At 55.0% G+C, this 26,812-nt stretch overlaps 1 protein-coding gene across 1 annotated transcript in view; it reads left to right on the top strand.

The window, feature by feature from the left end:
- Positions 1-3,154: 3,154 nt before the first annotated feature.
- Positions 3,155-26,812, top strand: part of DCHS1 (dachsous cadherin-related 1) — a 40,858-nt gene continuing 17,200 nt past the window's right edge. The window contains 21 exon segments of the mRNA XM_032101287.1: positions 3,155-3,271; positions 3,274-3,315; positions 3,317-3,437; positions 3,440-3,489; positions 3,491-3,562; positions 3,564-3,641; positions 3,643-3,660; positions 3,662-3,760; positions 3,762-3,803; positions 3,805-3,897; positions 3,899-3,922; positions 3,924-3,944; positions 3,946-4,239; positions 4,241-4,763; positions 4,766-4,833; positions 4,836-4,964; positions 19,137-19,325; positions 19,424-19,655; positions 20,653-20,889; positions 21,182-22,201; positions 22,582-22,769. Of these exon segments, the coding sequence (XP_031957178.1) occupies positions 3,188-3,271; positions 3,274-3,315; positions 3,317-3,437; positions 3,440-3,489; positions 3,491-3,562; positions 3,564-3,641; positions 3,643-3,660; positions 3,662-3,760; positions 3,762-3,803; positions 3,805-3,897; positions 3,899-3,922; positions 3,924-3,944; positions 3,946-4,239; positions 4,241-4,763; positions 4,766-4,833; positions 4,836-4,964; positions 19,137-19,325; positions 19,424-19,655; positions 20,653-20,889; positions 21,182-22,201; positions 22,582-22,769 (3,624 nt within the window). The 5' untranslated portion in view covers positions 3,155-3,187.

Below are 26,812 nucleotides of genomic sequence, written 5' to 3'. Positions count from 1 at the left end.
TGTGCATGGTTTCCGAGGGCAGATCATCGGAAACTAGAGAGAGAGAATCTGTGTGAATGTACAGGAGGAAAGCATATTCGAGGTCAGTGAGTGGTACTCGGCAAAGAGGGCTTCCTCTTCTGGACTGGAGTCTCAAAAATATCATTACATGAGTCATGGCCTCTCATGTCAGACTGACCTAGGATATGGCATCAGCAGCATCTGCAGCTTTCATGGAGCCTTTTGCACAGCAAGCACTCTGACATCTGTTTGTGGCATGCACAATGAGTGCCGTCTTTCCAGCTCCTCTGCTGGGGCTGCTCTGAGCCCACTTCCCCTCTCTCGTGGCTGATACAAGGCACAAACTGCCACTGGCAGGCAGGCAAGGGTGAACACAGTGGTCCCAATGTTATTCGATATATTTTTTCTTTCGAAATGTCACACATCTGCTAAGTGTAGGCTGGGCTCCCCTGGTGCCCCAGCCTGTCAGCCCTAGGCTTAGATGGATGTTGCAGCTCGCTCAATTTTAGCTGCCCTTCCTGTCAACCTCCTCACCATGGCTGTGGACCTCAAGGACCTATGTGAAGAGATTCTCATCCTGGCAGTTTTCTTCAGAGAGTCCTGCTGCCGTTCTTCACAAGGGATCTTGGTGCCCGGTGGTGGGAGGGACAGAAAGGCAGCGGGGCAGTCTGGCTCACATTACATGGACTGGCCAAGCCAGCCCCTGCACTGAGCTTTCTGCTAACTGAAAGCAGCTGTTCAGATTTCGTGACTCTGCATCCACTGAGGTCAACTGCTGTTTTCCCTCTGACCCAAGCCTGCAGACCTCATTGTAATGGGGACTGCTGGTACCAAGGTGGCTTCTGCCCACCTCTGGCTGGTGCAGTCTAGTAGCTGTTCAGTTGCACCTCTTGCTGAAAGATAGGCTTGCTGTGAAACTACTCAATTGCATCTGGGGACGATAGAAATAAAAAAGTTTATACAGGCTTTCATCACCAGTTTTCCAGCCCAGGGACCCTAATTTTTGTTCCCTGATTGTGCTAGTGCTCTCAGCTGCTCGTCACGCTCCCCAGATTCGCTTTTCAAGTTTCTCTCCTCCCCGTCAGCAGCCCACAAAGCCTTACTGGCTTCTCAAGAGCAGCATTACTAATCGAACCAGGTGGGCTTTTCCCCATGTCTATGCCCTGATCTCTTCCAGACACTACCCAAGAACTGTTAGCTTCATCCTGTCCTTAGTCACTGAGGTTGCCCCGGGGAATCCTGGCCCTCTACCTGCTTTACTACACTTTATTTTTTTTTTTGTCTAAGCTCCTGCCAAGGCTTTAAACCCTCTGCCCTGTCCCTTCCCATGACCTGAGCAGCTGGAGCACCATTGGAATGGTGCAGTCTCATCACAGAAGCTACCTTGGACCCCATTCCCCCAGCACTGCGTGTTCTGGGGGTAGGCAGTTACCCCTCTGTCTGGGGAATTAGAACTAGCTCCTACAGAGAGACAGACCTGCCTAGGACTACTGGAGTTAGTGCAGATTCCCAAATCGCAGCCCCACAAAAGTATCTTCTTTTGACTTTTGGTCTTAGGGTATTGTGAGGGTTCTTACTTGCTGGGTGCAAGAAGAGCATGTGCATTTACCTCAGAATGTATGGACAGGCCTGAGACCGGATGCCCACTGAAGTAAACACTTCTTTATGAGTAGAAAATACTTTTGAATGATTTTGTTTCTGTCAATAACCCAGGATTTCCACTGGAAAAAAAAAAATCTAGACAGCAGATCTGAGGTAGGAAAGAGGACCCAAGAATACCATCCTATGTTCCCTAGGAAAGGGTTTAACACTGTCGTGGGGTTTTTTGGTCAAGAGCTGATATTCTTAGTCCCCAAACTAGGCACTGCCAGCCACCTCCATCCCCCAAGACAGGAGGTTCTTGCTCCTGCATCTGACATGAGCGGCTCCTGAGTGTGGTTATGGGACCAGCAGCAAATGCTTTCAGAGAGAGTCCAAGTGTGAGCTCATGCTGCCGCCATCCTTGCAGACCACGAAGCCTCGTTCGCTGGGGCTGAGCGAGTGCTGGGTTGGTGTTCTTCAGCAGCTTCTTGGCCGCTGGGTTATTCTGGCTGTTATCAGGAGGAGTGGGCAGTGCAGGGGCTGGCAGCCTGTGGGCACAGGGAGTGTGTCCGGCATATCTGCCGTGTCCGGCTGCAGTGCTGCAGGAGCTATGGCTGGCTGTGCGTCCCTCCCCCACTGCTGCAATGAAATGCAGTTACGGGGGGAAAGGGAGGGAAGGAGCCGGAGCCAGCAAGGAGCAGCGAGAAGGAGACAGAAGGAGGGGAGTGAGCAGCGGAGGGTGGGGGACGGAGCAGCTGGCAGCTCAGAGGGAGTTGCTGCGTTCCTACTGCACTGCCACCACCCTCCATGGTACCAGCTTGGGGCACCCACAGATCTCTGTGCCAGCCCAAACAATGAGCATGGTCTGATTTTATCCTGGGCATTCCCAGCTGTGGGCACATCCTTTGCAAAACATCCTATTTGATTTATTGTTCACTGGAAGCCCACTCCAGTTCTGTGCTCCCTCCTAGGGACACCAGATTTGCACTTCATGGGTTTTTGGCACCTTTATCCCTGTGGTCTTGAAAGGCACACTGCTGGGGAGAAAGGGGTGGGGGCTAGGGTCTCAACCAGTCACTTGCTGAGCTATCTCATAATTTGAGACCAGCTCTTTTCAGGGTGGAGAGGTGCAAGGCTGCTGTTTGCCCAAAAACCTCTGTCCTCTTGCAGACAGGCTCTGAACCTCACAGGAAGAATTCGGCTGTTAAAGACACAGGAGCATGCTGCCCTGGGGCAGCATGGTGCCACTGTTGCCAGGCAGGCAGTGGCTGGAAAGAAGCACTTGAGGATGTAGGAAAGCACCTAGGTGACAGGGTTCTAGCTGCTCACCTCGGTGCACTGTCAGGTGTGACCTGCTGGGCTGACTCCAAGTGCTGTCCCAGGCCTTTGCTCTGGGCAATCTCTGACATTGTCACATTCGCTTCTTGTGAGGGACTGGTGATACACAGTGATTGGGCAGCAGGCACCTGGCAGGCCTTCTCTCTCCAGGCTTTTTTTTGTTCTTTCTTTGCTCCCTCTTACCAGTATCCTCTGGTCTGCATTCCAGCAGGATTAAGTGAACTCTGCAAGGAGATCAAGCCACCCTCTGCTCTGCTGGTTGCCAGCCATGGAGCAAATGAAGAGGTCAACAATGCTTCTGCTGGAGCTGCTTATTCTTGGGGGCCTGAGAGCAGGGAATGGGCTCTGCTGTCCCTGGGCACCCTGGATCTACAAATAGATGAGGAGCAGCCAGCATGGCACCATCATTGGGGACATCAGTGCTGGCCTACCCCCTGAAACTAGTGCCTACATGTATTTCATCTCAGCACAGGAGGGCAGTGGCGTCTCCACTGACTTGGGGATAGATGAGAATACTGGATCATCAAAACAGCTCGTGTCCTGGACCGGGAGACTCGGGACCACTACAGCTTTCATTGCCTGTCACCCCGGAGGGATCACGGTAGAAGTGAACATCCAAGTGAATGACATCAATGATCATGCCCCCAGCCCTTCCCAAACAGCACAGCACCTTTCAGATCCCAAGAGCCACACCACCCATTGGCAGCAGGTTTCCCTTGGACACCAGCCTTTGATGCTGACATGTGGCCTCCTGAACACACAAGGCTATATGATTAAGGGAGGGAAGTAGTGGGGGCAGGCCCTTCCGCACTGGAAACCGCGTCGAGGACCCAATGGGGTCCATATATTTGGACCTGGTGGTCGCAATGTTCTGGGATCGGGAGAAACCGTTCGTCATACTCATTGCTGTTGGAAGCCTATGATGGTGGTTCTCCTCCCCGGAGCACCCAGATGACACTGGATGTGTCCATTCAGGACAATCAATGACAATGCTCCCAGCTTCCAACCAGAGCCGCTATCATACGACTCATTTCAGAGAATCTGAAACCTGGCAGCAGCATCCTGCAGGTCTTTGCCTCTGACGCAGACGAAGGTGACAATGGGGATGTGATTTATGAGATCAACCGACGGCAGAGCGATCCTGACCAGTACTAGTCACCATTGACGCCCCGGACTGGGGTCATCAAGCTCAACAAGGGTCTGGACTATGAAGTGAGGAAGGTGCATGAGCTGGTGGTGCAGGCAAGGGATAAGGCTGTCCATCCTGAGGTCACCACAGCCTTTGTCACTATCCATGTGCGTGACTACAATGACAACCAGCCCCACCATGACTATCATCTTTCTGAGTGAGGATGGCTCCCACAGATCTCAGGAGGGAGCTCAGCCTGGACAGTATGTGGCACGCATTTCTGTTTCCGATCCAGACTATGGAGAGTACTCCAATGTCAATGTCACACTGGAGGGAGGAGACGGCAAGTTTGCCCTCACTACCAAGGACAACATCATCTATCTGATCTGTGTGGACCAACTTCTGGATCGGGAAGAAAGAGACTCCTATGATCTGCGGGTGACAGCTACTGACTCAGGAACACCCCCACTCCGGGCAGAATCGGCCTTTGTGCTGCAGGTGATGGATGTTAATGACAATCCCCCGCTCTTCGACCAGCAGGAGTACAAGCAGAGCATCCCTGAGGTGGTGTACCCAGGCAGCTTTGTCCTGCAGGTGACAGCTCGTGACAAGGACCAGGGTCCCAACGGAGAGGTGCAGTACAGCATCCTGCATGGCCGTGACACCCACTCTAGCTGGTTTACCATTGACCCTGCCACTGGCATCATCACCACTGCTGCCCACTGGATTATGAGAAGGACCCTCAGCCTCAGTTCACTGTGCTGGCCACAGACCGGGGAACCCCTGCCCTCATCTTTCCTCAGCTGTGGTGCACGTGGCCTTGCAGGATGTCAACGACAATGAGCCGGTGTTCAGGAGTAACTTCTACAATGTGTCCCTGAAGGAGAACACCCCTGTTGGGACCTGCTTCTTGCAAGTAGGTACAGGTATTGAGGCCTGAGCTTGTGGGGGGCACGGCCAGGGCTGTGAGCAGCTTGGGGTGGGAGACCTGCCACTGCAGGGTGCTTGGTGCAGGTGTCATGGCTTTGATGGGCAGCGTTTGCAGCAGGAATGCTGGAGCAGAGACCCCCACACTTGGTGTGAGTCTGGAATGGGGCCAAGTCATGTACGCCCTTTCTGTGTGCAAGGAGTGAGCAATGCCACTGACATCGGCCACACTGCAAGAGCTGCCCATCGTGCAGAACACAGTGTGGGCACTCTCTTGAGGTGGGTCCTTGCTGTGCGAGGCCTTGCTTGCATCCAGTGTGGAGCTGCCTTGCAGCCGGGACACTCAAAACGGAGTTCGGGAACGTGATACTGCCTCTGGGAAGCTGCCTGTAGCCAGGCTTCAAACTTCCCTCTCCCCCTTGTGGTCATTAGCCCAAGTTCATCAGTGTTGGTAAAGCTGGGCTGTGGTCATTAGCATTAATTATGCTAATGAGTTAATGAGCTGAGACACTACTGCTGCACCAAGCCTTTATGTGGCAAAGAGGGTTGCAGCTGGAGTGAGAGAGCTGCTGGGCCTCCAAAGCTCTGTGAACCCTTGATGAGCTAGCGATGCCATTTGGATTCTGCGTGTTCTGTGTTCCCCTGTGTTTGGTGTTTCTGTCCTGAAGCACCTGGTTCCCTGGGTACAGGTGATGCCAGCCTTGCCTGAGTTGGGATGAGGGCAGGTGTTGGGGTGCAGTGAGACACATGCCAACCCATTTGTCAGCATCCAGGCTGTCTGCTGGGACAAGCCCAGTGGCACTGGGGGCACTTCTTTGCTAGAGGTGTCGGGGCACGGGGATGTCTGGCTGGGACCATGAGAAGCTTTGGTGCAGGCTGGCGGAAGAGGTGCCCAACGGGGCCAGGAAGAGCAGGAATTCTTGGGGTCCATAGGACAAGGCCAGAGGAGGTCTATGACTTGGACAGGAAAAAGGGTCTCTAGGCTCAACTGGGAGGAAAATTTGGAGCTGCAAGAAGAACGGCTTATGGGTGCCCTGGGGCTACACTGCAGGGGCATGGGGGGTTTTGAGTGGGGGCTGGGGAGGTGTGGGCTGGTCAGTGGTGTGGTGTGGGTACATGCAGGTGACTGACGGTGTGGGGTGGGAGTGCTGGAGAGGGGCTGCTTGTGGAATCAGTGCAGGGAATGGGGTAGACGGTGGCTGGAAGGAGGAACTGGGTGGGAGCAAGGGGCCAGGTGTGGGAATAGAGAAGGCATGTGGGGCAGGGGGCAAGTGTAGGATGGCATAGATCAGGGGGCTTGGGACGGGTTAAGGTAGGATTAGGGGGAAGTCTGGGCAGAAGAAGTGAGTGGGAGATGAGAAAGATGCAGGTCAGGGGAGATTTGGGTTTGATGTATGCAGGGCAACGCTACACACTGTCCCGGTCTGAGGTGAGTAGGGATGGGGCAGGGCTGGGGACAGAGATGGGGAAGGGGTCAGGGGTGGGTTCAGGGACAGGGTCAGAGCAGAGATGCTGTGTGTCCTTGCGTGAGCGTGGGCGTGCAGGGGCGTCTGGGTTGCACAGCCCCCGAAGGGAGGCCCCCCTCTTTCCTTGTCCGTGCCTTCCTGCTTAGTGCTGCTCGCCGTGTGGGAAGGCGTTCTGGAAATGCAATCGGAGATGGCAGCTGGGCTCCTGACTTCGAGTGCAAGGCCAGGCTGGAAGGAGAGCGCACCCTGCAGAAGAGGTGGGGCTGTGGGGCACACCCAGAAGAGAGTCCAGTGCGTGGCTGCCTGGCTCTGGCAGGGGCCAGCCTGGCTCTGCGCTGTGCAGGGGACAGGGCTGGCCTGGTGGCTGGTAGTGACCAAGGCTTGGCTACATTTCGATGTCTTGGCTTAGTCCTTGTGTTTCGTTTGGAAGCAGCGTGTCTGGGCTGAGCGCAGGTAAGTCCCGCGCGGCCTCGGCGCAAAGCAAACAGCTCACACATCTGCTGCTGCTTCCTCTGAGCCGGGAAATGTGAGAGGATGGGAAAGGAGGCTGGCCAGGCCGATGGCTTGATCGAGGACGCAGCAGGAGCCAGCCGAGACTGGGAGCTGGGCAGAGCCAGGTCAGGGAGCCCTGGGCTTGGAGCACAGCTGCCTGGCATGACCACCCTGTTGCCTCAAGGAGGAAGGCTCCAGAGGTGCTGCCAGGCCTCACGGTGGCCAGTGCCCAGCACTGTCCCCCCACAAGGTTGCCCATGTCAGGTGTGCTGCCCCCAGAGCCCTTTTGTGCCATTGCTCCTGCTTGACTCCATCTCTCTATGGCTTCCAGGCATTGGGGCTCACCCTGCCTCGGGATGGTAAAGCATCTCTGTCGAGGTCTGGGTTTTGTCCAGACCCACACAATGGTCACGAGAGCTCAGGTCATGGGCAGGCCCTGCCAGATGATGTACAGGACACAGGACAATCACCTAGGTCAGCACAGAACTCAGTGGGTTCACTTCTCTGTCGGTCTGCCACATTTTCAAGCAGAAAAGCCTGGGAGGACCAGGTCTATTTTCAGACAGTGATGTCTGCTCTCCATGGGCAGGACAGAAAGGTGAGGAAGGAAGGAGTCCCTGCGAGTGAGCAGGAGAGACCTGAAGAATCATTACAGATCCCCTGCTCCCTTGTAGACTCCGTTCTGTCTGCTGGGTCAGTCTTTGTGTCTGGGTACGAACGGGGATGAACAGGCATGAGCGGAGCAGGTTGTTGGCCTGAGCTTCCAAGAAAGAAAAAGGAACTCATAACATCTTCTCTGTTTATTACTCGTGTTTACTGTGGGCCAGGTCCCACAGTAGCAGACTGAGCATGAAGCAAAGGAAATTGCAAATTCACTGTTCAAATCTGAGATGAGAAAGAAACACCGGCGGAGACAGAGCCTAGGGTACCAGTGAACACGAGACCAGCAGAAAATGGAGCAGAAGACAGTCCCCAGCTGGCTGCCTTGCTCCTCTCTGCTGCCATGAGCTGATGATGCAGAAGCTTTAGGGCACTGGACCACATTCCAATGCTGTGGTCTGTGATGTGAAGCACTGCTCTGGTATAAATTCACCCTGCTAGTTTAAATTTGTTTTAAAAATTTGACTGTGTACCAGCATACTGCATGTATGGTCAGATAGTGTTTTTCTGGGACTTTCTGACTTTTCATGCTAAATCAAGTATTGTCTGTGCTCTGGCAGAGAGAACTGTGAACCCTTTGTGGTGAGCATGGGCTGACTGAACAGCAACCTGAATGACATGGAATGGTGGATTATTGATTCTTGCATAGATCCAATATTGATGATTTTGGAACCAGGGTTTACATACTCTCTTTGCACCCATACACACAAATGTTGGGGAACATCAGAAATGAAAAGCTGACCAGCAATGCACCTAATGTAGAGTCTCCGTGGTTTTGAGGACAGGTCTGATGAGGTTTTGGTTCTGATTTGTGATTCCATGGGACATTCATGGGCAGTGCTGCATGCATAGCACTGGGACAACCCCATGGGCTGTGCCCCAGGGAGGAAGATTTGCATGAAGAGCTGTAGGCTACACCAGGCCACATACACTACATTACCAAAAGAGAGTCTGGAGGGCTAATCCTGATGCCTTGGTTGTGCTGCCAAAGGGGCAGCTCTGAGGAGACATGGAGCAGTATAAGGACTAATGCTCACCAGCTGCAGTCAAGGAAAGTGGTAGGAGCAAGGGGAGCATTGCTGCCTGCATTTGTGTTCTTAGGGCAAGGGATTTAGCATCAACCTATTTTCAGACCTTTGCACAACATAGAACAGGCCTCCCCCTCCTTAGAAACAAGAAGGCAAGCTTTCCAAAGCGAAATGGGGAGACGCCTGTGAGTGTGCTGGGGAGCGGAACGAGGGGAGGGATAGCATCTGAGTCCTGAGGAGCAGGCTGCCATGTAGAAGGATCTAGGGGTACACAGGAGTGTGGTCATGGGGGAGATGCTGGTACATGGGGAGGTTGTGGGGGGAGGTGAGTGCTGTTGTTACCGCCAGAAGAGCTGCATTTGTTCCAAATTCCTGTGAAAGTTATTTCCTTGCGCTGCCAGCAGCCTCCTCCTGGGCTTGGCACAGCAGCCAGCGCCATGATTAATTCAAGTAGCATTTCCCCTGGAGCTGCAGCAGCTTTTCCACTGCAGCTGAGAGGCCCCAGCCCCTCGCGCTCTTCTCCCCCCATCCTCTGCTCCTCCTCCCAACCCCCTTGAACAGCTCCCTCCTTCCTCCATGCAATCCCCAGCCCCCTCACAGCTGCCCCTTTTCCCTTACCTCTGCTTCAGCTCTAGGCCCCTCAGAACTCCTCTTTCTACCACTGCCCTTGCTCACACAGCTCCCTCCTCCATGCCTACCCACAGACTCACCCATGCATGCTGCCCTCTGAAGGGCCAGTCCTCCTGCCCCCCTTCCTGTGGCCCCAGCCACCAGCATGCCTCCCCTCCCCCAGTTTCTGCTCCCTCTTGTTCTCCCCACACCCCTTGGTCAGTGCCAGCTGCAGTTGTCTTCTCCTCCAGGACCCTTGCCACTGTGACTCAGGACAGCTCTCCTCCACCTGCATAGCCCTTGGGACATGGCAGCCTCTGCCTGCTCCCTGTGGAATCCCAGAATGGTTTAGGTGGGAAGGGATCATTCAGTTCCAACCCCCTGCCATGAGCAGGGACACCTCCCACTGTCCCAGGCTGCTCCCAGCCCCAATGTCCAGCCTGGCCTTGGACTCTGCCAGGGATCCAGGGGCAGCCACAGCTTCTCTGGGCACCCTGTGCCAGGGCCTTCCCACCCTCACAGGATGAACTTCTTCCCAATATGCCATCTAATCCTGCCCTCCATCAGTCGGAAGCCATTCTCCCTTGTTCTGTCAGTCCAGGCCCTTGCCCAAAGTCCTTCTCCAGCTCTCTTGGAGCCCCTTTAAGCCCTGGAAGGGGGTCTAAGTTTTCCCTGGAGCCTTTTCTTCTCAAGGTTGAACACCCCCATCTCTCCCAGCCTGTTTCCAGAGCAGCTCCATGTCCTCCTGATGTTGGGGGCCCCATCCCTGCCTTGCTCCCTAGGCTCACCCTGCCTGGCATGCTCAATCTTGTGCTGACCCCAGCCAAGTCTCTCCTGCACATCTCACTGATCTACATCCCATCTTGCTGCATAGACCTTCTCTGAGAACTCCCTGCCTGAGCTCCACATGGCTGAAACCCAGCCCCACACCCTGGTTTGGGGTCATTCTGGCTTCAGTGCCCCCCAGGGCCCTGCCATTTCTGCCCTGTGCTGTGGCTGCCCCCTTCAAACCCCCCACCTTGAGCACTCTTCCCTGCATAGCCCAGCTTCCCAGCCCTGCTCTGCTCCAGGATTCCCTGCCCTTTCTGCTTCTCAGCTTCCAAGTCCCATTCAGCTCCTGCACCTTCCATTGGGCTTCCTGTGCCTGGTAGCTCCTGGCTGCAGATGCCATTTCACCAGTGAGGACACCTAGGTTCCCAAGTAGGAGCCTCATTCCTTGTCCCTCTGTGCCTTAGTCTGTCCCTGTGCTTGGAGGCCCCTGGGCTCCCAGAAGGGTGCTATGCACTCCCAGGCTCCCTCACCTCTTGTCCAGCCCCACCATCCACATCCTGCCTCCCTGCCAGTGTCTGTGGTTAGCCCACATCCCCTCATCCTCGGAACTGAAGGCTTTACCCCATCTCAGAGCAGTGCTGGAGGCCATTGGCAGCCCCTGCTCCCCATGCCCAGCTGCACGTGTTTCTGGCAGCCCTGTGTCTGTCAGAGAATCACAGAAGGGTGGAAAGGGCCCTTAAAGCCCATCTTGTTCCACTCCCTGCCATGGGCAAAGACACCTTCCACTAGACCAGGTTGCTCCAAGCCCTGTCCAACCTGGCCTTGAACACTTGGGGGATGGGGCAGTCACAGTCCTCTAGGCAGTGCGGAGGCCTTGGCTGTGGGACCACCAGCCAGACTCCTGCCTGTGTCTGGGGCATTGGGGATCCAGCTGTGTGAGCCAGCAGTGCTGGCAGCTGCCCTGGGGCTCCCTGGACAGGGGGCTCCGGCAGCCATGGGCTCTGACCCTCGCCTTGGCCACGTGTGCTGGACTGTTGCTGGGCCGAACCCTGACCCTGCTCCCTCCCCTGAGACCCGAGTGTGCTGGAGGCTGAGACAAAGCCCTGGAGCCAGGAATGGCTCCTGAAATAGCCGCGTGGCCGCTCCCTGGCTGCTTTTAGCTGGTCAGTGGCTGTGCCAGGGCTGGGAGGGCAGGACGCCTGGCACGCACTCAGGCGCAGGGAGCCGTGCGTGGGATCGCTGACCACACTGGCGCCAGCCTCCCCTCCTCTCCCACCAAGAGCCGTCACTCAGAGGGGCGGGAGCCCCAGAGCCAGATGTTTGCCAAAGCCACAGCATAACATGTGCGCAGCAGAGCCCCAGCCATGGCCAGGCTCCAGATGAGTTCCCTGCCTGCTGACTGTGCTGGCTGGAGTAGGGAGGATGGCCGAGGAATGGAGGCCCGAGCTGCTGAGCAGTGCTCCATCACTTTACAGCACTGTGGGCTGGCAGGGGTACACAGGTCAGCAGGAGGGCTGTGAAGGCAAGAGGTGTGTGCGAGGGGCTCTGGTGATATGCTTGAGATGGGTCTATGGGAAGGGGCAGCTTTGACTCCCACGGGCGATACAGCTGAGGACCTTGGCGTGGGGCTGTACTTCATGCATCCCCATCTCCGGGAAATGTAAGAAGTCTGTCGTGCCTTGGCTCCGCTTGTCCCTCCTGTCTTGCTGGGGAACTGGGAGGAGGGTGTGAAATAGCAAGGCCTCGATGCCCGTCACGGCCCTCCCAGGTCTCTGTTCAGTGGGGAGAGGCACACTGGGCCAGGACCCCGTTTCCTTTTCAAAGTCTGGTGCTCTTGTTTCTTGCTGCCTAACCCTGAGTCATCTTGCTGTTCTCCTTTGTTGTCCTCTTCTGCTCTGTGGTGGCCACAGCACTCCCACCACATGCTCTTCTGCCCAGCTGCAAGGCACTCCAGCAAAGCCTTCTCACCACACCTGCAGGGAAGGAGGGGCAGGTAGTGGATGCTGCTGCCCGGTGTGGTCAAGGCTGCTGTGCAGGGACAGGGAAGCAGATCAGCTCTCTGGGAACAATTTGAGCTAAATTGGCTAACTGGGATGTTCAGGAGAGTCTTTGGCTGGAGATCACACAATGGTTGAGTTTGGAAAGGACCTCTTGAGATAATCTAGTATGCACAAGCAGCACCATCCAGAGTTGATTGTCCAGGACATCCCCACTTCCCTGGGCAACCTCATAAAGGAGAAGTGCTTCCTGATCTTCAGAGGGACTCTCCTGTGTTCCAGTGTGTGGCCATGTCCTCTGATCCTGACACTGGGCACAACTGGGAAGAGCCTGGATCCATCCTCTTGTTGCCCTCTCCCATATGGATTATACCCCTTCTCCAGGATGAACCATCCCTGTTCCCTCAGTCTTTCCTCACAGGAGAGGTGCTCCAGTCCCTTCATCATCTTTGTGGCCCTTCACCAGACTCTCTCCAGTATGGCCATCTCTCTCCTGTATTGGGGAGCCAGGGCTCCAGCTGTGGCCTCACCACTGCTGAGGAGAGGGGCAGGATCCTCTCCCTGACCTGCTGGCCACACTCATCCTGATGCTGCCCAGGATACCATTATGTTTTCTTGCAGCAAGGGCACATTGCTAGCTCATCTTCAAATTGGCACCCAAGAGGACCTCTTCTGCTAAGCTGCTCACCCGTGGTATGGCCCTCAGCATATACTGGTGCAGGGGATTGTTCCTTTCCCGAGGCACAACTTTGCACTTTCCCTTGTTGAACTTTAGGAGGCCTCTTGTCCTTCCCTCCAGCCTCTTAAGGTTGCTCTAGATACAGCATGACCCTCTGGCATATCAGCCACTCCTCCCAATCTGGGGTCATCAGCAAGCATCCTGAGGGTACACACTGCACCATCAACCAGGTCGTTAATGAAGAGGCCAAACAGGACTGGACGCAGGATTGACCCCTGGGGTACATTGCTAGCTACTGGCCTCCAAGTAGACATTGTGCCCCTGATCACCACTCTCTGGACAGGAGCTGCTCAGCTGGTTTTCAGCTGAATGAGGATCTTACGGGGGAGAGTGTCAAAGAACTTAGTGCACTTCAGGTTGAGAATATCCACTCCTTTTCTGTCATCCACCAGCCCAGTCTTTTATCAAGTGGATCAAGCATGACTTGTCCTTAGGGGAAGCCGTGCTCACCACTCCTGATGATTTTCTTGTCCTTCCCATGCATAAAAATGATTTCCAGGATTAGCTGCTCCATCAGTTTTCCAGGAATCAAGGTGAGGCTGATTGTTCTGTAGTTTCCTGGGTCCTTTTTCTTACTCTTGAAGATAGGAAATAGATTGACCTTCCCACGGTCTTCAGGTGTTGCAGTGAACCATGGTTCAGCTGGACCAGGGGACTGAAAGGTCCAGTGGTTTGATGCTTCTACAGCCCAAAGCCTTAATAGAACACCCAAAAAGCTGTGAAAAATACATAAATCTGTGCCTTACCAGCGGCCCCAGCTCTCCCTTCCCCATATTTCTCATATCTGGCCGCTTTTCCAGAGAGGTCTAGGTTATTCGGCAGATAATTGGTTTCTGGTACTCCTCCCCACCTACCCCTTCCCCATTTGCTGTAATCCCTTCTCCCTGCCTTTGTAACACCCCCTGGTTGATGTATCATTGGGTACTGTGTGTTTTCCACGCCCGTTCTGTCGTACAAAACTGCCCTGCAAGCCACCTGGCTTGGTCTTTTCTTCGTGGCTTTTGCTATACTCCAATAAATCCCCTACCCCCCACGAAGGAGTCCCTCTGCTTTATCCTACCTCCTTCATGTGCACTAGCCATCGGGGTGCGAGGCAAGCCCTAGCTGGGGATTCACCCGTTCTCCCGCGCACCATGACCGGTCTCCATCCAGCCCCCGCCCGGGGCAGGCAGGAGTTTGCTCAGTGCCAGGACAGAGAGCTGGCCCGAACGGCGCTGTAGCATTCAGGCACTTCCCAAACACTATGATTGAGCAGAGATTATTGTGAGGGGCCTGGCAGTGTTGTCTTTCACCCTGGTCTCTGAGACCTGAGATTCCTGAAGACCTGCCTTACTAGTGGAGAGTAAGGGAAAGAGGGCATTAAGTACCCTAGTCTTTGACATGTGCTGTGTCACCAGGTCCCTAGTCTCCTTCAGCTGTGGGCCTACATTTTACCCAGCATTCCTTTTGTCACCCATGTACTTATAGAAGCCCTTCTTGTTGACTTTGACATCCCTTGCCAGATTCAAATCCAGTTGGGAATTGGATGCCAACAGCTGCGTTCCCATGTAATTACACTGATCAGTGAGTGATTTCAGCAGAAGTGTTCCCCAGATGTGTTGCCCAAACCCTGCCATGGTAGCAGCTTCTTCTACACCTCTCAACAAAGTCATCAAAACACAGCATTGGGGTCATCCCCTGGGTTCCTTAACGTATCTTCTGGCCTCAAGGGCACATGCCTGTTCATTTGCATCCATTATCTGACAGAAAGGATGTATTTCCTCTGTCACTTTCATCCAGATCCTTTCCCTTGTCATGGCCCCCAGGCAGAGCACTGGTCATGAACCTCTGCCCTGGAGCCTGTCTTCCAACCTGTCTTTGACCCACCTGATTTCCCAGCCCTCCACACTGTAACATCCTGCCTTGAATATGAGGGTTGTGGGAGAAGGTGTCAAAATCCTTCCTAAAGTCAAGGCAATTGTCACACACAGCTGTCAGCCCTTTGACCCCAGATCCCATCACTCCACCACAGAGAGCAAACAGGATGGTCAATCCACGATGGCTCTTCCCTTCCAGGATCTTTCATGTGACCTAATACATACTACAAGACCCACTCCATGATTCTCCCAGGCCCCAAAGTGTGGCTGACAAGAATGTAGACCCTTAGATGATCCTTTTGGCCTTTGTTGAAGGTGAGGCGTGGTATTTGCTTTCCTCCAGCTGTCAGGGATCTCCCCTGATCTGCACCATGTGTGAAGAGCAGCCCTACAAATCCATTTCTGTCAGAATCCATTGATGCAGCCTGTTGAGTCCCATGGATTCACGTGGATCAGTCTCTCTAAAGAAAACGGACTCTATCTTCACCCTTTTCTGGTAGCTCTCTGAACGCCTCTGAACAGCGTGTAGGCGTGGGAGGCTGGCAGAGACCAAGGTGGAGGAGGCACTGAGTGTTCCAGTCTTACCTGAGCCTGCTGCTGCTAAATCACTGGCCACACTCAGAAATGGGCCCTTCTTCAGCCCTTTACTACCAGCGCAGTGGTAGAGGCTCTTCTTGGCACACTCAGGCTTGAACTTTGACTTTGCTGACATGCTCCTGACATGCCTGGCAATGTTTGTAGATTCCTACTATGTATCTTGCCTTCGTGCCCATCTCAAAGAATTGTGGAATGGTTTGGGTTGGAAGGGACCTTAAAGATCTTCTCGTTCCACCCCCCTGCCATGAGCAGGGACACCTTCCACTAGACCAGGTTATTCCAAGCCCTGTCCAACCTGGCCTTGAACACTTCCAGGGATGGGGCAGTCACAGCCTCTCTGGGCAACCCAAGAGCCAGGGCCTCCCCACCCTCACAGGGAAGAGCTTCTTCCCAATATCCAATCTAAACCTACCCTCTGTCAGTGAGAAGCCGTTCTCCTTTGTCCTGTCTTTCCAGACCCTTATAAATAGCCTCTCTCAGTCTTTCTTGTCAGCTCCCTTCAGGTCCTGGAAGGCCACAATTAGGTCACTCCAAAGCTTCTCTTCTCCAGGCTGAACAATCCCAGTTCTCTTAGCATACACCACCTTTTGCATGGCAGCTTAGCCCTGAGGCCCCTGCTTACCCCAGGCCATCTGCTGACGTCTCTGTGTTTTCCTGAGCACTGGGATGGACTGTTCTGGAGTGTGCTGTCCTGAAGGCTTGCCAGCTCTCCTGAGCTGCCTTGGTCTTCAGTGCTGCCTCCCATGAGATCCCTTTCATCAACCAGTTCCCTGTGAAAGCTGAAGTCTGTCTTGCAGTCCAGGGTCTGTACTCTGCTTCTCTTCTTCCTCACTCCTTTTAGGATCCTGAATCTGCTGCTTCATGGCCACTGCAGTCACAGCTACTGCCAGCTGCCACATCCCCAGTTAGTACTCCGTTCTAGTGAACAGCAGGTCCAGCGGCATGCCATCCCTGCATGGCAGGGACATTGCAAGTCTTGGGGAGACCAGGGGTCTGTGATCCTGGTTTCCTCAGGTACTGCTGCCTCCTTGGCAGCTTCAAGTCAGGAGTCTCCTGGCAGAGCATTGATGTCCTTGTGCTTAAATGCTTTAGTGGCTGTGCAGACCCTGTTCAGAAGTCAGAGGTGAGAGTGAGAGGGTGATAGGGGCGCCATTCAGGCTCAGAGGCCTGGCTCCTGCTCCCACATATTCAAGCAGCAGGACTGGCACAGCCCCAGTGGAGAGCTTCCTGGGCAGTTCCAGAGGCAGCTTGACCCTGTTTCCCTCTATTTTTCAGGCAAACATCAGGAGTCTCATGAGTGAGCTGCAGTAAAGCCAGCTGTGAATCCAAGATTTGGGGCGGATGCTAAATACAGAGCCTGGAGCTGCCCCGCATTAGCTTCTAGCACAGTTCCTGGAAAAATATCCATGCTTGGTTTAAAAATTTCCACAAGTGGTGAACTCACCGCAGGCCTTAATGAGCCCTTTTGGTGGCTAATTGCCCTCATAGCTAAAAATGTGTCCCTGTCCCAGACTGCGTGTGCTCTGAGTCTGCAGCAGCACATGCCAGCTGAAATGAGGTGGTTGCCATACCTGGTGACTGGTGGACCCCTGTGATGTCTCTCAAGAGTCCCTAGGAGGCATCACCCAACTGCAGTGGAGATCCTGCTGTCCCTGGGACTCTCCAGGCCCTGCTGAGCCTGGGCCACCCACAGGCAGTCAGCCAGCCCCATCCCATGGGATTCACACATGGGATATCAGCAGTCTGCAGGCAGGGAGCTGGGACTGGGGGTGCACCAGCCACAGCCCCCCTCCCTCTGCACACAGTGGCAGAGCACAGAGCAAAGTGTCCAGTGGCCCCAAACTCAGCCAGCACTGTTACCTGGTCCAGCAGGTGTTTGATGTTCCTGTGGCTTTTCTCTAGGCACCAGTTTAGCATCACTGATCCAAGGGAGACAAGGCAGACAAGGGCTCCAGTTGTGGTTGCACCAGTGATGTGACCTCTCTTAGACCCCGTGTAGGCTCATATGGGCAGAGTTTTGTGTTGGACCGGTGGTCCACAGATGGTCCCACCACAGGATGGGAAGGTGAAGCACTAGATACATGGGATACCTTGTCCTGGCTGCACAGCCAGGGCTGGTTCTGATACCAGACTGCTGGCTCCACCAGTTATCTTGCTGGAAGCTGGCTCTGGGTACCAGGAAGCTGCCAGGGAGATGGTGCTGCACTACGCATTAGTGAGAGCTCCCCTGTTCCTAAAACCTGACCCAGGGCTTGTGGCAGGAAGCTGGATATTCCCCCTTTGGGTACTCCCAAGGTTAGCACCCATCAGAAGATGGTTACAGTGGGGAAGCGAGGCTCTTCTGGAAGCATCAGCCCCTGGCCTAAGGAGCCTGAAGCTACTATTTTACTCTGCAGCAGAGCGTGTTGCTGTATAGTGATTAAAGCAGCTGACGTGCATTTTGGGTAATTTTCAGAGTGAGAAGTAGTTCATTTTGAAGGAAAGAAAAGTCTTAGTTTACCATATAGTACCTATTCCAGTCACTGTGGCAGCTGATCAGTTTCATATGCGTTTCCGTCTGCAGTGGTGGAGAAGGCTGGCAGCTGATCCAAGGAATAGCAGAGGCACACCAGGGTGTGGGTACAGGGCTGTATCCTGGGCATGGCAGAGGCACATTGGGGTGTGGGTACAGGCTGTACCCCAGTAATGACAGCCAACATGGACCCAGTGTACTGGTAACCTGCATATGAGCTCCAGTGATGTCAGTGAAGTCAGATTTGTACTCTCTGCTGAGCAGTTCCCCAGGAAGATGGGCTGGGGCAGTGGGGAGGGGGGCGGTGAGCTCTGAGTGGCAGATGGGTCCAGTTTCCCAAAGTGCCTCCTGACCCAGTTCTGTCACAGCACCTGTGTTTCCAAGTGCTCTGCAGCTGGAGTGGGGAGGGGGGATCCTGTTCCATGGTGCTTCTTCTGGCAGCTGCTGCAGGGTTGGGGAGCAGATCCTCTGCACAGGAGCTTAGTGCTCACTGGAGATGTAGTCTCGGTTTCTCCCTGAGGCAGCCCCTCAGACCACAGGCAGCAGGGCTGGTGGGGGTGTCTCAGGTGCTGCCTCCCCTTCCTGGTCGGGACAGGGTGGTCCCATCCCTGCCCAGTTGACTGTTCCCTCCGGGCCCAGCTGTTCTGTGTCCCCTTACCCTTGTTCCTCCATCCCTGATGACCGGGCTTGCAGCCCCCAGCCGGGCCCTCTACTTGGCGCGCGCGTGGCGTTCCTGCACTCCTCGTGCGGGAGCCGAGGCCCCATGGCTGCTGCGGGGAGGAGCTGTGGCTGACGAGGCCTGAACTCCACTTCACCCGGGCCTGGCCCAGCTGCCTTCCCCCAGCTCTGTCCCCCAGCTTTGTTCTCCATGGAGCTCCCAGCTGGTGGAGGAGCTGTGGGCAGGGATGTGGAGTCAGGAGTTTGTTTCTGCTGACCTGAGCTCTGTAGGAGCCCAAGGAGGAGCTGGGGAGGGCAAGCAGGGAACAGCATTCATCCTCCTGCTACGTCTGTCACAGAGGGTGCAGTTCTTGTGCTACAAGCAACGTCAGACTGGACTGTCACAGAGCAGTGCCACCCTCCATCCTCTTGCCCAGTGTCTGGGACTGCTAGACACAGAGCTCTGAGAGCAGGACAGAGCCAGGGCCACAGTGACAGGACTTTCTTCCTGTCCCATCCTGAGTGTCTTTGCAGAAAAGAAGGAACAGAGGTGCAGGGGCTGCTGCTGCTGCGGTGCTGCATGTTCTGCAGAAGAAGCAGTGGCTGGTCTGGGACAAGAGCCACAGTTGCTGTCACACTGCGTCATGGTGGCCAGCTGTGAGGATGGTGTGGCGACTGTGGCTGTGGAGTAGAGGGTGGCACTGGGGTGGGGTGGGGGTGCTGGGCTGGGTCTGGCTGGTGGTCTGTTCTGTTCAGATAGTGCCTTCCCTCACACAGGTGACAGCCACAGACGCAGACAGTGGCGCATTTGGCTCCCTTTCCTACTCCATTGGCTCTGGCATTGGCAGTGTTGTCCCCACACAGTTCAGCATTGACAAGCACTCAGGGCAGCTATGCACGGTGCAGCCCCTGGACCGCGACGAGGGCACATCTGCCTACGACTTCACCATCACTGCTGTGGATGGGGTGAGTGCTAGTGAGGCCACGTATGCAGTGTGGCTGACTCAGCACTGTGCAGGGGATGCTGCTGTCCTTGCACTGTCTCTGATCTGGTTCCTCCTCAGGGCGGCCTGAACTCCATGGTGTACGTGAAGGTGTTCCTGGAGGACACAAATGACAACCGGCCAGTGTTTTACCCGCTGGAGTACGCTGCCAGCATCAGCACACAGAGCATGCCAGGGACAGCTGTGCTGCGTGTCACTGCCCATGACAAGGACGAGGGGCTGAATGGGAGAGTGACGTACCGCATCGTCCTGGGAAACTCGCCCCCGCTCTTCTCCCTGAACAAGGACACAGGTGAGAAGTGGCAGGCAGCCAGAGCAGGCAGCAGTTGGAATACTTTGATGTGGGAGGTGTCAAAACCAGCCTGAGTATCACTGCTTGGCCACCTGAGCAGTGCAGTCTGTCTCCAGCATACATCTGTTCCTCTCCCTGCTGCATCTTTCCCTGCTGAACTTCCTTAGCCTCTGGTAACCAACCCTTTCCCTGACTTTTTGTTTCTGCTCCATGTTCTGTTCTTCATTTGTCCTGTCTTCCTTCCTCTCCCTATTCCCCATCCCTGACTCACTGTGCCCTTCCTCTTGTGTGCTGACGCTTTGCCCCATCAGGCTGTATCCTGCTTCATTTCTTGTCCCTGCCAGTCCCCTCTTCTCCAGCTCAGTTAACTCTCCTCTATAACTCTGTCACTCTCGATCCCACTGTTCTCATTGGCTGCATCTGTTTGAAGCCAGAGCACTTTCTTCTGGGGAAGTGGGTGCATGGGTGCATGGTGCCAGGGGCTCTCAGCAGGACAGAAAGGTGCACTGGGAGACCTGCACACTGGTTCTCAAGTTCCCAGCAGGTGACTGGAATGAGACAAGCCCTACCAGCCCTCCCAATGCAGGGCCACCTCCTTTGTAGGGCCTATCGATTATGGTCCTACACTTCTACATCCCCTTGCGGAGCGTCCCTGCCAGCCCAGGGCCCACTTGCTGTGTTATGACACTCATCCTGTGCCCCAGATTGGACGCCCTTTCCCCTCCTTTCCCTCTCCCAAGACCTGTCTTCTGACTCATGTCCCACAGCCTGTGCCACTGCTTAGCTCAGAGTTGGGTGTAAGATTAAGCAGGGAGGATCTGGGGAGGCTTTCCTGGGAGAGCTCCACTCATTCACTCCAGCTTCTCCACGGTGGGCTCCCACTGTGATGCACATTGCTTCCTGCCCCTTCTGGTCTGTCTTTTCCAGCTTATGGTTTGGCCTGTCCCCCGGTGCCAGGGGTGCAGCACAATGCCACATCAATGACTTTCTTCCTCAGGTATCATCTCTCTGTCATGGGCTCTGAGTGGCAAAGCCAACACCTTGGTGCAGCTGGTGATCTCTGCTCAGGATGGGGGGGGCCTGCACGCACAGCCAAATGCCCGGGTAAACATCAGCATCGTGGAGGGCACAGTCTCACCCCCTGTCTTTGAGCAAGCTCAGTACTTCTTCACCGTGCCCGAGGACGTGCCACAGGGTGCCAGTGTGGGGGCTGTCCAGGCCCAGAACCCACCAGGTATGGGCTTGTCCCTTTTGCATGTTGCCACTTTCCCTGTCCCCATATCATCCTTGAGGTCCAGCACCCACCACACTTCCTCAGGGAGTGGCCCTGCTCTGAGAGCTCCACATACTCACATCTGAATGTGCACCCTGCGATTGTCACCCAACTCAGCACCTGTGCCTACACAAGTGTGTATGCACACCTGTGCCTCTGTGCACATGGGCCCAGTGCTGCTGGACACCTTGGGCCACAGCTTCCCGACCATGGGGCTGAGGGAGTGAGCTGGATTGCAACTTCTTGTCCACAGGTCATGCTGATGACATCTTCTATTCCATCTCCTCGGGGGATCCTCATGGCTACTTCTCCATCGACTCGGCCTCAGGGCAGCTCCGCACCAGCCTGCCTCTGGATCACGAGTCCCAGTCAGTTCTCATCCTGGATGTCCAGGCCCGGAGCGGTTCACCTCCTGCCTACAGCAACACACGTGTGAAGATCTCTGTATCAGATGTGAATGACAATGTGCCGGCATTCCCAACTCCCTCCGACTCCATCTTGCTGCCAGAGGCCACAGAACCTGGGACTACAGTCTACACCGTGCAGGCCGAGGACCGTGACAGTGGTGCCAATGGACAGGTGACCTTTGAGCTGGTGTCGGGGGGTGAGGGCACCTTTGTTGTGGAGCGTGCCTCAGGGGCAGTGCGGCTCCTTGGGGCCCTGCAGTATGAGGCCAGCTCAGCCTACAGCCTGGCCATAATGGCCCGGGACAGTGGCATTCCCCAGCTCAGCTCCACCTTCACGCTGCTGGTGCACGTGCAAGCCGAGGACGACAACGGACCCATTTTTGACACTCTCACCTACCGTGTGGAGGTGCAGGAGGGTGTTCCCGTCTCCACCCACTTCCTTCAGGTGAGGGCCCTGGCACACGATGTGGAATCCACGGCCCTCACCTACCACCTGCGTGCAGATGGGGACGCTGCCAGCTTCGGCATCGTGCCTGAGAGTGGCTGGCTATACGTCAAGAGTGCCTTGGACCGGGAGACACGGGACTTGTATGTGCTGACGGTGCTGGCCTCGGTGGGAGGCACCGGGGCTGCGGCGGACACACGGAAAACTGGCACCAGCACCGTGCGGATCAGCATCACTGATGAGAATGACAACAGCCCTCGGCTGAGCGAGGAGCGGTACTTCTTCACCGTGCCTGAGAATCAGGTTCCTGGCAGCAGTGTGGGAAGGGTGATGGCAAGCGACCGGGACGCAGGGCAGAACAGCCGGCTCACCTACCGCCTGCTCCAGCACGATCCCAACTTCCTTATCCACACACAGACAGGTGAGAGACTCCTGGCTTCCTAGGTGGGGCCAGCTGGTGAGAAAGCCCAGGGTGGGGCAGCAGTGATGGCAGCCCGGCCAATGCAGCAACAGAATATTCACCTTACCGCCCCTGCAGTGCTGGGCTCCAGCAGCACACCTGAATAACACAGCTGAGCACAGGCTCTGCTCTAAGGCAGCTTGTGGGCTGAGCTGTGTCCCCACTGATCTGTGTCCCTCACTTGTGCCTGCCCCATCCTTGGAAGTATTCAAGGCCATGTTGGATGGGGCTTGGAGCAACCTGGTCTAGTGGAAGGTGTCTTTGCCCATGGCAGCAGGGTGGAACAAGATAGGCTTGAAGGTCCCTTCCCATCCAAACCCTTCTGGGATTCTCCCTCACAGGAGAGGTCAGCACCAAGCACAGCTTGGATCGGGAGCAGCAGTCCAGCTTCCAGCTCCTGGTGATTGTGCAGGATGGGGGAGCACCGCCCCGCAGTGCCACCGGAACCATCTATGTCACGGTGCTGGATGAGAATGACAACGCTCCTGCTTTCCTCCATGTGGGCAGTGGTCAGGAGCTACCTGTGCAGGTAGGGGTGCAGGCTAGAGCACCAATGAGGCAGGGGCCTGATGGCCTCTGCATGTGGGGGCAGGTGGTACTGCTGGGGAAAAGGGGGTGGGCAGGGGGACCCAGGAGAGTTTTAGAGTGGGAGATGAGCAGGCATGAGTCGGATCTGTGCAGCAGCCAGGATAGTTTGGTAAATTTGAGATTTGGTAGGATGGGCATGTCCTTGGGCAATGCAGGTATCCCAGTGCACAGAGCAGGCAGGGCCTCTGGAGGGCTCTGGCACAATCAGGACTGGCCAGCGGGCAGAAGCTCTTGGCTCACATGTCCATGTAGGGAGGCACAGCAAAAGGAGCCCTGAACCTGACCCAGGTTCAAAGAAGAGCCAGGGTAGACAACTATGAGCAGGGAGACACAGGAGGCCATGACCTTCTAGGTCTGGGGATTTTTGGTACAGCCACTTGTCTTTCTGGGAGGTCAAGAAAGCATTGTCCAGCTGGGCTTGGCACGCACGAGAGTTTTCTGTGAATCTACAGTGTCTGCCAGCCAAGCTTTCCCTCAGCACTCTGGTGGCAGCAGTCACCGGGCACTGCATGTGCTGCAGACCCAGCTACATGGGTACTGCTCAGGAGAATTGGGTGAGGACCAGCCCCCCACCCACCTGCCTCTGCTCAGCTGTGTCCCTGAGAGCATCATGAGTGGCGAGGGCTCGTGGGAGCCAGCTGAGGGGCGCTGGCAGCAGCAGAACACAATGGGCAGCCAGGCCCTGGCCTCATCTGCTCGGCACAGAGCAGGGACAGCTTGCAGCTGGATGGCCGTGCCCACTCTGCGTCCATTGCTGCACATCAGGCTGTGTGCTCAAAGCCCCTTGCTCTGGGTTGGGTCAGAAACATCACAATGGTGACAGCCACTCTCTGTCACACGTCCTGCCTGAGCTGTGCACCCCAGACAGGTCAGAGCCGACAGGACTGTGTTGGTAGCCAGCTGGGTGACACAAGATCTGGGGACACTCTGCAGCTCCAGCCAGGCCTTCCCTGCTCATTGCCTCTTCCCTTCCCATTCTAGGGTACAGTCATCCCTTGCCCAGTCATCTTCGTGCATGCCCTGCTCTGCTGGCAAAGTTGCTGGCAGGGCTTGGCCTGGGTGAGCACATCTCCAAGACCCTAGAGGAGGCAAAGGGGGCACAGTTAGTCTTGCCCTCTCTCTGAGCAAGGCTCTGGGACCAGAGCAGGCCCGGGACCAGCCAGCCATGGCATGGCTGAGGGTGCACTGGATGGGCTCTGCGATGTGGCATTGCTCGCACCTGGCATCTGTTGTGAGCCCTGCTCCTGTGCGGGGACACCTGTGACACACTGCATGGCAGGATCTGCAGCTGATCCCAGTGTTTGGGGGCACAAAGTGCTGCGAGTGCCCTGCTAGAGCTTGGGAAGGCTCTGCCCTTACAAAGAGACCATGAAAGCAGATGCATCCTTCAGGGGACAGGGCAAGGCTGAGATGGGTTCAGAGCTCTGAGGGCAGGTAAATGCTGCAGCAGCTCTGAGCAAACACCTGCTTGGGCCCTTTGGTTTGGGCACTTCGATTTGCAGGTGTTGGAAACAGAGATACAGAAGGGTGAAGCGCCGTAACAGCCCGCTGCTAGCCATGTTTTGGATGTAGAAGATAGACTTGGAGGAAGAAGTGAAAACTGGATGATAACACAAAGCTCCATGATTTCTTGCAGACATTCTCAGTGCAGCGTTCATGTCAGTGTTCATCAGGCAAAGCAGAGGAGGGTTCTGTGTCGGTACCTTCCAGCATCAGCTGTGGGGCTCTGAGATGAAACACACTGGTGATAATGCTGGCAGGACCAGGGGTGTTTGCAAAGGGTCTGCAGTAATGGATCCTCCCAGGGAATGATTGGTAGGAGAGGGGAGAGAGAGCGAAGGGAAGGAAGAGGGTGCCTGTTTTCACAGAGGGGGTGCCCCTGGTGCTGGTATTTTGCTGTATCCTCTCAAAGATGTGGTGGTTGATGTCACTGGTCTATTTAAAGCATTCAAGGTGAGGGCTGCCTGTGAAGACCTGTAAAAGGATCATGTTTCACTGTTGAGTCAGGGAAGAAGATGGGAGATGAAATCACTGCTGCTGAGCAAGTTGCTGGAAAGCAACATGGATGGCACTTACACAGTAGTGGGCTCTGAACTGGCTGCTTCTGTTTGGGGAGAAGCCTAGAGCTTTGTGAAAGTGCCACACCAGGCTCAGCGCGGGCAAAAAAGCAAATCAAATGCTGAGTTTAATTAGAAAAGAAACAGAATGAAAGAAAATATCATCACCCAGATGATATTTGGGTGATCAGCTCATCATCAGCTCAGATTCTGCCCACGCTCTCTGTCCGGTTCCATTCTCTAAGTGAGCAGAAGTGCTAGAAACCATTCAGAAAAAGATGTTATTGGGATCTCTGGCAGATAATGGTTCCAAGCAGAAAGAAAACATTCTTTGACATGGACAAAGCTGCAGGAATATCACACATGTGTGCACAGAGTCATGGGGAAATGAGGAGTTGCTTTTTTCATAACACAAAACCGGGCAGCTCCATAAGAACTGACCAGGCAGCAGGTTTAAAATAAACACAGGCAGCACTTCTTCATGCAGAATGTAATTAAATTGTGAAATCATTGCCCAGAGTTGCATGGGTTCAAAACTAGATGAATTCATGGAAAGAAAAAAGTCCATCAAAGGCTGATGAACACAAATATGATCTGTGGCTCGGGAAGTGTCTGAGCCACAGCGGGCTGGGAGCCGGGGAAGTTCACAGGAGGATTGTTCCATATGTACCATGTTTCTCACATTTCTGTATATCCACTGCCAGCCCCTGCCAGAGCTGTGCTTGTGGCCAGAATGGCTCTGTGAGCTTGGGACCAGGCTGGTGTTTGCAGCAACCTTCAGGCAGGGTGGGCAGACCCAAATGTGCCCATGTGGCCACTGTCTTACCAGTTTGCAGAGGCAAGCCCACTGCTATTGCTGTTTATTCCTGTTTGTGTGACTGAAGTGGCATTTGTACGTGGGGCTGTGTGGGTGTTGCTCATGTAACTCCTCTGACATGTCTGCTTTTCTCAAAGGGGTCTGATTGCTCATGGAAGGGGAGAGTGTCCCTGCCTGCTGAGCAGGAGCCACTCAAGTCTGGGTTGAGGGCAGTGGGGGCAGACCCTGCCCCGGCCTGTGGCGGGGAGAGGTTGGAAGGGGCCTCTGAATTGTGGCCCCACGTAGAGGTGTCCACGCAGACCCTCCTTTCATCAAGGGCCAGGCTGTATTTAGGTCTGTGCCTCCATCACTGCTGTGAAAGGCTGTTCCAGATTCCTTGATCTGGTACTAGAAAACATCTCTTCATTTCCAGCCTAAACTAATTTCTGACCATTTTATACTCATTTGTTCTTGTGCCAATATTGTGTTTTTGCTTAAAAAGCTGTCCTCTCTCTCTGGAATTTCCCTCCCTCTCCCAGTGTTTACAGAGCACAGTCCCAGCACTGCCTATCCTGGCTGAACGAGTCCAGCTCCTCTGGTCTCCCCTCCCGGGGCTTCAGCACAGTGCCAGCAGCTTGGGCAACAGCTCTGGCCCTCACCTCCACCTGGAAACCTGCATCTTCTTCTCCAGAATCCTGCTTGGATTCCTCTTGTCCCTTTCCTAAATGCATTAAGTGGTCAGATCACTCTGCACAGCTGGGTCTGGGAGGGTGGTCTCTTCCACAGGATGTGCTGGTTGGATGGGAATGCAAGGTCTGTCCCCTTGAGGTGGGAATTTGGCATCTGCTGGGGTGGAAAGAACAGCAGAGCCTGTGCTGAGTGGGAGTCCTGTTCCACCAAAGAGTACGTGCTGGAGGGGGCAGGACTGCAGCAGGGAGGGGATGTTTGCTGAGGATGATTCCAAAACCTGACAGGTGCTGCGGGACAGTGATGGGGAGGCATCCAGTTCCATAGCTATCCAGAAAAGGTGTTTGTGTGCCATGCTCTATTGTGTAGTCTCTGTGGCAAAGGAGGTAGCTCCCCTCAGGACATGAGGTTACCTGAGCACATGTAATTGATGTCTCAATGGTC

This window comes from Corvus moneduloides, chromosome 2 (assembly GCF_009650955.1).
Source record: "Corvus moneduloides isolate bCorMon1 chromosome 2, bCorMon1.pri, whole genome shotgun sequence".
Classification (NCBI taxonomy): domain Eukaryota; kingdom Metazoa; phylum Chordata; class Aves; order Passeriformes; family Corvidae; genus Corvus; species Corvus moneduloides.
Note: the sequence above shows the minus strand (reverse complement) of the source record. Positions and strands in the feature narration are given on the sequence as shown.